The following is a 9,906-nucleotide window of genomic DNA, read 5'->3' as shown; positions in this document are numbered from 1 at the left end:
GTATCGAGATAAAAAAAATGGTACAGTAAAACCTCTATATAGGAATACTCTATATAGGAATAACCTCTATTTTGTTATAAAAAAACTCGGTCCCAACTTGGGCCAGTTATAAATAGGAATAACCTCCCAAACGTTATTTGTTATACACTTTTCAAGTCCCACCTTTAGAAACTATGCCTCTATATAATAATAATGATATATATATATATATATATATTGAAATTATCTATGAGTTGGAAACACAAACTACAACTTGAAATTATAAATATTTAGTATTCTCGTTGGTGTTTACATTTTTTCCATAAAAATCTTCCAATTATCTATATTTTGAAAACCTAAACTCTAAATTGAAATTCTAAATATTTAATTTGTTCTATTGTTATACATTATATATAAACCATGCATGCCTATGATAAAAAAAATTAAAATTTTATGTGTTGACCAAACTCTATTTAGTAATAACCTTCCATTTGTTATACAAATAGCCCGGTCCCAAGTGTATTCCTATATAGATGTTTTACTGTATCATGTTGGTCTTAGTAGGGCAAAAAGAATTTAAACCCAGGCTGAGTTTGCTTTCGACATTCCAATAAGTCAAATGTTGACTCTTCCATTGAGCTAAAAAATGCTTGGTATTAGAAATGTTGTGTTACATTAGTGTGTATATATACTTGCCCTAAACATCTAAGCAAATTTACACTTCTATTCCTTAATTTTTAATAACTAAACGACGCCGTTTTACTTTACTTTGGACCTAGAAGCCTCTGTACAGATATTCGTGAATAATCGGAAATTCATTTCTTGCTCAACACTACGGCAGCACGGCTCCGTTCCAGTGCCACCCTCATTTCTTTTACCTCTTTTCTTCTTTTCCGATTATCACTGTCTAAACTCCAAAATGGGAAGATACGGTTGGATATCAGCGCTAGTAAGTCTTGTAAAACCTATGTACTTAAGAAATTACAACCGATTTTTTTTTAAGCTCTTTGAAAGCAATGTTCCCTGCAAATTTGATACTTCTCATAGTTATTTGCTTGGAAATTTCTTCTGCTCAGTGCCGGCGGCATTTGATATCTTCTTCTGTCGTAGAATCGGCTGTCGATGGAGGACATTGGCTCCGGAATATCTCTAATTTACACCAAGACTTTTATCGTGATCGATGTATGTTCTTTGTCTCAAACTTGAGCTAATTTATTAAGTGCTAAATTTTGTGCGCTTGTAGTACTTCCATATGTGATTATATTTTGTCCTAATTTGTAATCCTTTAGCTTAAATTTATTTTTTCTTGGATAAGTTTTGCACAGTTGTTGTTTTGATACTGGGAAACGTAATGGTTTTATGACGGCTGAAATGCAGCTGATCAAGTGCAGATATATCCATGGCACAGGTCTTTAACTCCTTTTGCACTGAAGTAGGAGAATGCACCTTTATTTGAAGTTGAATTCATTGATAATTATATTTAATTTTTAATTATTATTCTGTTTTCAGGAATCCATTGCTCTAAGGAACCGAGTTACTATGAAGTTCTTGGTGTTTCTGAAAATGCTAGCCAAAGTGAGATAAAAAAGGCTTTCCATTCGGTGAGTACAACTTGAGAGTTGCATCTCTGGCCAAGATGCGATTTTGTGAATCTATTTCTTTGCATCAGTTTGACCTATGTAATATAGTTGCATCCATTTTACATACGACTTTGTAAGTGATTCTATTAAATGTGTTTCTACATAAAGAGCAATAATATTGGGTGAAGTATGGGAATACCTTATGGACTACTCCATGAAATTAATTAAACATTTATGATGTGCAATGGAAAAAGCTATTTGACTTCATGTTTATAATCAGTGTCAAATGTCCACCAACTAGAAGTTCCCTTGATTGCTCAGAAGATATATGCTGTGATCTTTGTTTTGCGTTTAATATTTGGAGAAAGTTAATGAATATAGGTTTTTAATATCACGCTCTCTTGGAGCCATAGAACATTTCTATCAAGATTTCTTTTAAAAGAAAGAAAAGAAACGAGTTCTACGCCTTTCTTCTCATTGCTCTTTATATTATTTCTGCAGCTAGCAAAGAAGTATCATCCAGATGCAAATAAGAATAATCCGTCTGCAAAGAGAAAATTTCAAGAAGTACGAGAAGCTTATGAGGTTTGTATTGTTTATTGGTTGATATATCATTTGTCATGATTTTAGTGCTTCCTCCGTGGTTTCTCTTAGCAAGGAATTACTATAGTTTTATCTCCTTGACGGTGGGAAAGTTTATCAGTTTGTTAGAAATTCAGTTATGTGATATTGATGTCTTTACCCTTGCTTTGTAAAATTCAGACATTGAAGGATTCTCAGAAGAGGGCCGAATATGACACTGTAAGAATTCTCTTTCTCTTTGAAGTTTTGGAAGTTCCAGAGGTTGTCCAAATCAATTTATGCTTTACTGAGTATTCATTAACTCTTTTCTTGTCTACACTGCTTTTATGCTGACTTCTAGATTCTTAAAGGTAACAGTCAACATGTGTTGACTTGAAAGCATGCATTTTGTGTTAACTCCCGTAAAGAACTAACTTAATTGCTCTTTTTATTCTTATGTCTTGTGAAGAGGCATTCTAGAAGCTCAGAGAGACCAGAATATGGTGGACATAATGCTGATTGGTTTGGATATGGTGCCGATGATGCAGCAAGGAATAGGTATGGTGCTGGAAATGCAGGGGGCTTTACATATTCATATCAAACTATTTTCTCTGATTCATTCCAAAAAATATTCTCGGAGGTACAGTGTAATCTCTATTAAACAGTTCAGCTTGATCTAGTAGTCCTTCATTATAGGGATCCTGAAACTACAAGTCATTTCATTCTTTGCAGGTTTTTGAAGATGAAACCAATCAGCTTTCACCAGACATCCAGGTGATTGTGCTTATTTTGAACTGATTTTTTTTTTTTTTTTGAGCTTGACACATGTTATTTTGTTGAAATGATATAGGCGGAGCTAGTTCTCTCTTTTACAGAAGCTGCAAGTGGATGCGTAAAGCACTTGTCTGTTGATGCATATGTTCCATGTGATTCATGTGGTCAGTAATTAACTGACACTTTATTAAAATCATATCGCATATGTGAGATCCTTGAAGCAAAACATCTTGAATAATGTGTTTAAAATTATGAATAATTTCTTTGCATGTTATCACTATTTGTTTTTCATATTTAATGAGATTGGGAATCTTGTTTCAATAATGTAGCCCTCACTGATTTGTTTCATTTATTTATTGGGTGGGAGAGAGGGCGAGCCTTGGCGCAACGGTAAAACGTTGTTGCCGTGTGACCAGAGGTCACGGGTTCGAGTCTTAGGAGCGGCCTCTTGCCAATTAAATTGGCAAGGGAAGGCTTGCCCCCAATACACCCTTGTGGTGGGACCCCTCCCCGGACCCTCGCTCAGCGGGGACGCGTAATGCGACCGGGCCGCCCTTTTATTTATTGGGTGGGAGGGGTAATGCGTAATTTGGAGCCTTTTGAAGGCTGAAATATGCTCCATGCTTCTAACATGGAAGATAAGAATTGGTGGGTTCTTTTTTTCTCTGTAAATTCATAGGAGGAACTTTTTTTGGAAGACTGAAAAGAATAAATTGGTAGAAAACATTCAGAAAAGAATATCTAGAATTAGCTTCTCTTTTTGTTGTGTGCTTCAAGTTTTTTAACATCTTGCTACGAATGATTGATTCCTAATTCCCTGTGTATTCCCATAACGCAGATGGGCGTGGCTTTCCAGTTGATGCCACAACCAAAATTTGCCCAATTTGCAGGGGCATTGGAAAAGTAAGTTTCAGTAAGATCTAAACCGATGACAATTAGTGTGTAATCAGCATGAAAATATTAACTTTTTTGTTACATAGATTTCTTTTTGTATTATTTTTCTATTATAACATGGAAGAATTCAACCAGATCACAGTTCCACCATTTACGTCAACATGCAGTAGCTGTAAAGGGGCAGGTCGAATCATAAAGGTTAGACTTGGGTTCCAGCAACAGATCCATTTAATTTTTCTATCTTAGATCTGTTAGTTATGGTTTATTCATTTGGTGCAGGAGTATTGTATGTCATGCAGAGGATCAGGAGTAATTGGAGGTGTTAAAGAAATTAAAGTTAAAGTACCGGCAGGTTGGTTTTCATGGTTCTGTGTGAAGGTTGGATGTGGGGGACTAGATCCTCTAAGATTTTCCTACTTATAAATGGGAAGGATGGGGTTAACTAAATTATTTCCGTGGACTTGGTCTCAACACAATTATTACTGCAAATCATGGCTCAGTATTCACTAGTCACCATAATTGTTAAACCAGCCATCACATGGTGGCGTAACAAAACATGGAATTTATGTCTATGATGAGTACTTCTGCCAGTAGCTTCATGATTTAGGAATATCATATTGTATCGTTAATTATTTTGCAGGAAGAATCTCCATCTGTTATGTATGCACTACCTCTTTTAGGTTTGTCTTTTAAAAAAAACTGTTGTCCAATAAGTATGAGTTTTGTTTCTTTATTGGACTTGTATGCAAGGCACCTTACTGAAGGACTTTTAGAAATTGAAAAGAATACAACTGAGGACCAAAATTGAACATGCTCTCCATGTTTAAATCCTAAATTTACTTTGGTTTCTTTATTGGACTCGTGAGCAAGTGATATGCAGGATGAAGTAAACAGGAGACATCTTGCTTTAGTACTTCTCTGTGTTTTGTATCTTCGGCACCGTTTATGATATTGTTCATGCACTTCTAATCAGTGTTCATCTTTATGTCTTTCACTCTGATTTTTATTGAATAAATGTTTTAGGTCTCGATTCTGGAGATACAATCAGTGTTCCAGGTGCTGGTAATTCTGGCGGACGTGGGCGTCAAGCTGGCAACTTATTTATTAAAATCAAGGCACATTCTATTTTTTATATTTAAACCTTTCATGCATTTCAGTGCTAAATATCTTTCTCAAGCAAGTCAATTATAAAACTTTTATTGTTGAAATTTTGCATTCTTTATATTGCGTAGATTATATGCTATTGTTTTAGATCCTTCATTTCTCTTTTCTGTTCATCTTCTTGTCTGTAATGTCTCAAGTTATTACCATGAGGAAATGTTGTTGACTATGAACTTCTTTGATTAGATATCACCTGGCAGCTTATTTATTAACATCAAGGCACATTCTATTTTTGATATTTTATCCTTTCACGGGTTACAATGCTAAATACCTTCCTCATACAAGTCAATCATAAAGCTTTTAGTGTCGAAATTTTGCTTTCTTTCTATTGGGTAGATAATATGCTATTGTTTTAGATCCTTCATTTCTCTTTTCTGTTCATATTCTTGTCTGAACGTTTAAGTGATTACCATGAGAAAATGTTGTTGCCTATGAACTTTTCTATGAGATAATTGGTTGTAACTTTGTTTTCATGTGCCAAAAGCTTGTAATTTTTTTTTTTTTTTTATGGAACCATTAGATAACTGCTACTCTGCCTGTCTTCACTAAGAAGATAACATTATATTTCCTTTTTTAATTGATGTTAAAGCCTCTTAATACTGGGAAACTCTTTATTAAAATTATTCCTCTTTATTGGTCTAAAATTCATGGCATATCTCCTTTTTATAATGTGTGGTAATCAGTTGTTATGAGCTCTCCCTTTAGTTGTCTTTATAGTTACCTGGGATATACGAGAGTGTGATGTTTATTTTTATGATAATTGGCAGTTGCCATTTTCCAGAAATAGAATATGACTCCATTTATTCTAGAATCGCTCTCTTTTTCTAGCATTGCCTTGTAATTTGGATCTTCAATGTGGTTAATGATTTTGCATTCTCGAAATTGAAATAATTTGCCTCTTGTGAAAATGCAGGTAGCCGATGATCTTATCTTTACTAGGGATGGAGCAGATATCTACGTGGATGCTAATATTAGCTTTACTCAAGTAAGAACTGAATTCACACGAAAAAGTAGCTTTTTTGTTTCCTTTAGATTATTTCCAGGGAATAGATATATACTCACTGCTTTTGATCACAAGTCTTTCTATTGAGCATTGACATGCATTGTTATTGTTTATGTGTTTTCTTTTTTGAAACATTAGTCAAATTGTCTGCATAGATTAAGCTTTACGATGCATGTGACATTAGAATCTAAAACGGATGTCTCTGTACTCTTTTGTGTTCCCTAAGTTTTGCATGTTGATGATCACTCAGTGCTGAGCTTTTGAAAATACGATTGAAGTTAGGTGGTTCTGAGTTTCTGGCATGGTAACCATTGTCTCATCCATACTGTTAATGCAACTGAATTCATAATATTCTGTCTTGGATCTTCATTTTAGTGCTAGGGATAAGTGCCAAAAATCCATGCATATTTATGCATTCATAGATTTTTCAATATAGGTATTTTTTGTCAATGGATCAAATTTTTTCTTTTCTTCTATATATTTCTCTTGCAGGCCATGCTCGGTGGTATGGTTGATGTACCAACTTTGGCTGGAAAATTCCAAGTGAAGGTAGAAAGTTTGTACCTTACAATTTTTTGAGTAATTATCAAAGTGAAAAACATGAACATTTTTGCTTGCAATTTTGAATAAGTTGGAGCATCTACATCTACTGTGATCAAGATTTAATGATTTCTACTAGGATTGGAAATGGATGCTTTATTTTGCTGATAAGAAAGATGAGAGGGATTCACAACATAGTCCAGTGTGCCTTGAATTCCTGTAGTTTGACGAGCTAAGTTTAGTAAAAAATACAATTTGCTTGAATATGGAAGCATGTTAAGAACTGGCATGGTTTGCTTGTGGATGTGGCAAAATTTATAATTGAAGGATATGGACAGTAAAGACTAACGATGAGCAAGTTAAAAATATATTGCCTTGTCCAATGATTTTGACCCCATAAATTATTTCTTCTGAAAATTTGTAACCAGCAACACTAGTTGTTTTCATAAGAGTTAACGCATTGTTCTGGTTACTGATACAAACTCCTCATGCCCTCTTTCAGATACCAAAGGGGGTTCAACCTGGACAATTGCTTGTATTGAGAGGCAAAGGTATATTATTGATACTCTGGCTTCTTCAATCTACACCTTTCATTCCTCAAAAATCTTCTTACATGTTTGAGTTCTTGTAGGACTACCAAAGCACGGTTTCCTTGTAAACCATGGGGACCAATTTGTTCGGTTTCGTATTAACTTCCCCACGTAAGCTCTCATGTTTCCTTTATCTTTTCCCTGGGAGGGAGGTTCATGTTAGTCAAGTTTCAGGTATCTTGTTCATATAAAGATGGGAGTTGTCATTTCAAGCTAGATTCTTATTCAAATTATTCTATAGCATGAATATAGCTTTGGGATCTGTTGTGGAACTGTGAATTTCTAAACCAAGATGTATTACACAAGCTAGATTCTTATTCAAATTATTTTATGTATGAACATATGCTATATATGTTACATAGTGCTTAGCAAGTGTGGAAATGAGATTACTTCTAAAAAGGTGCTGAACACTTGGGGCAGCAACAAGACTTTGGGATCTAGAGTATTCAAAACTAATGCCTAGTGGGTAGAAGTGTCACACATCTATAACATAAGCTGTGGGATTGGACCCAATGAAAACCTAAGACAAGTTTCAACTAAAATAAACCACCTTGATTGAATATGTCTCAGCTTAGCACATTTTTGTGTGTAATCAAATGCATGCCTTCTGGTTCCTTGGTGAATTCCCATTTAGGGTTATTTATATTTTGTTGCTGCAAAAGAGAGTTTTCACGACTAGGAGTGCAAAACTTTTTTTCTGTCAGGATACGCAATGCTTGTATCAATTTTCTTATGATCTACATGCATTGGTCAACCAGTGTGGCTCTCTTGATCACTTGATCTTTACAAATTTGTTTTTAGAATTAGTACAATATCTGAATAGGAAGCTCCATAATTATGCACTGGCATATGTTTTGCTATCATGTTACCAAGAGCAAAACATCAAAATAGAATGTGCAGATGATCTCATATCTTTTTTTTTTCTTATTCTAGTTATAGCGCACTAAATGAACGCCAACGTGCCATATTAGAAGAATTTGCTCTGGAGGAGATAAACAATCATAACAGAACCCTCAATGATAGTAATTGGTAAGCATGTGTTTTCGACAATGTTTTTTCTATCAGAGTCTGCCTGTGCTATATTTTGTACTATATTTGCTTTTTAATTTAATATATTTTAACCATGGTGTGATTGTTTATTGATAATCTGCTAAATTTACTTGCGTTGATGATCATGCACAATAATCATCTGATAGACGAGGTCTAGAGTGAAACAAATGCAAATTGATGTTTGACTTGGTAGTATGTACTATGCATGAACATGAACATGAATATGAACACTTCAAATAAATTAAAAGGAAAACTATTCAAATTGCTGCTGCTGTTAATATATAATTGTGATTGGTAATTTCATTTGGCCTCTTTTGGATCTTAGATGGAACTAAATTGACACTGATTGAATAAAGTTATTAGTTACAGATCTGTTTTACATTCCTTATCTTAATGACTGTTCTTTTGTCTTCCAATTGCGGCATTCCTTTCGAACTTAATCAATTTGTTAGCATTTTCGAGTAGTAAACTAGTATTGGTTAAGAGAACTAGATCGAACGAGTTATCTGATATTTCAATTTGGAGTAGTATATATCAAATGCCTAGATATTAACTGCAAATGGTTGGCTTCTTCAGTAAAATTTTCTTCTCACTTTATTTAATGAGGATCCTGAAATGGGTAACAGGCTTTACCAGCAGCTATCTACTGGTTGAACTTACAGGTGGCAGCATTTTCTTGAGCATATGATGAGCCCGAAATTTATGCTTGAATTTTCCGTGTTCATGCTAGTCCTGCTGTTCCTTAACAAAATCACAGGATGAATACGGACTGGAGGTGGCATTCCATCGAAAGAAGCATTAAACCCTCCATTTACATATAATGAGAAGTCTACTGATGGAAGGTATCTATTTCTAACACTGACATCAGCAGAAACACGATAGCATTTTCTCTTCGTCAATTTAAGTCGTCTTGCATTTTCTAATTTACGCCAATTGATCTACTTATTCGGGGAGGGGGAGTGCTTGTTTGGTATTATCAGAAATGATAGTTCCAAATCACAGTTGCAGCATTTGATTTATCAGTGATTCAAACTTAATCGAATAAAGACGGGGAGAGTTTTCCGAAAGAAAACTAGATGAAGATGAAATTTGAAAATTAGTTCACATTTTTCAGATGGTGGATAGTGCAATCTCTTTTATAACAACTCATTTTTACACTCAGATGAATTGGTGAGAATTGAGAAAAAAGCATTACTCAAGAAGATATGGATACAGACAGAATAAATCAATGTATATGATTCTTGAATCAAAAACATTATTTGATTTCCATTTGCGATGTAAATACCAGAAGCAGAACTCTAAAAATATTTCTCTGTTGAAGTAAATACATACAAGACTGTAACTTTACAATTGGGCCCGAATGAGCTTATTTGGGTGATTTTAGAATGGATTAACGTCGCTTGTCATTAGTATTATGTATTATGCTGGTCTGGATATATCCAATGGTATCTATGAGTCAAAATTTTTTTTTTTTCCGTTGTAATGCTATTTTTAACCATGTCAGATTACGTATGATACTGGTTGTCAGATTTGAGGTTCGATAACTCGGTCAAAATTTAGCACCTTATTGGTAGGTAATTTGTAAATTTCACTTTAAATATTTACGGAGGTTTGTGGTTTGCCTTGATTTTGAGAATGGGAGCGGGTAGATTTGTCCTTATCTAATTTTTTTTAATTGGATTCCTATAAATGTCTGTTTTGATATCTGGCAGTGTTAGTTCTGACACCTGGCACTGGCATCAGACGTAAAACCTGACATATAACATTTGTATTC

The 9,906-nt window shown here is 34.4% G+C and overlaps 1 protein-coding gene across 7 annotated transcripts; it reads left to right on the top strand.

The window, feature by feature from the left end:
• Positions 1–766: 766 nt before the first annotated feature.
• On the top strand, positions 767–9,594 carry LOC136230148 (chaperone protein dnaJ 1, mitochondrial). Of its 7 annotated transcripts, none has more exons than XR_010689284.1 (20): positions 771–928; positions 1,056–1,161; positions 1,295–1,387; positions 1,489–1,580; positions 2,061–2,144; positions 2,322–2,360; positions 2,590–2,760; positions 2,853–2,894; positions 2,971–3,058; positions 3,733–3,797; positions 3,924–3,986; positions 4,068–4,140; positions 4,812–4,903; positions 5,863–5,934; positions 6,445–6,501; positions 6,995–7,043; positions 7,124–7,193; positions 8,016–8,111; positions 8,795–8,974; positions 9,295–9,594. XR_010689284.1 is itself a non-coding variant. In XM_066019098.1 (19 exons), exons 1-19 carry the CDS (start codon positions 899–901, stop codon positions 8,892–8,894), a joined length of 1,386 nt encoding a protein of 461 aa, XP_065875170.1. In that variant the 5' UTR covers positions 767–898; the 3' UTR covers positions 8,895–9,594. The 7 variants fall into 7 exon arrangements, 4 of the variants coding, with proteins under 4 accessions (XP_065875170.1, XP_065875169.1, XP_065875172.1 ...); XR_010689283.1 differs by having other exon boundaries at positions 9,247–9,594; XR_010689282.1 differs by having other exon boundaries at positions 9,087–9,594.
• Positions 9,595–9,906: the final 312 nt, after the last annotated feature.

This window comes from Euphorbia lathyris, chromosome 5 (genome assembly GCF_963576675.1).
Source record: "Euphorbia lathyris chromosome 5, ddEupLath1.1, whole genome shotgun sequence".
In the NCBI taxonomy this organism is placed as follows: domain Eukaryota; kingdom Viridiplantae; phylum Streptophyta; class Magnoliopsida; order Malpighiales; family Euphorbiaceae; genus Euphorbia; species Euphorbia lathyris.
Note: the sequence above shows the minus strand (reverse complement) of the source record. Positions and strands in the feature narration are given on the sequence as shown.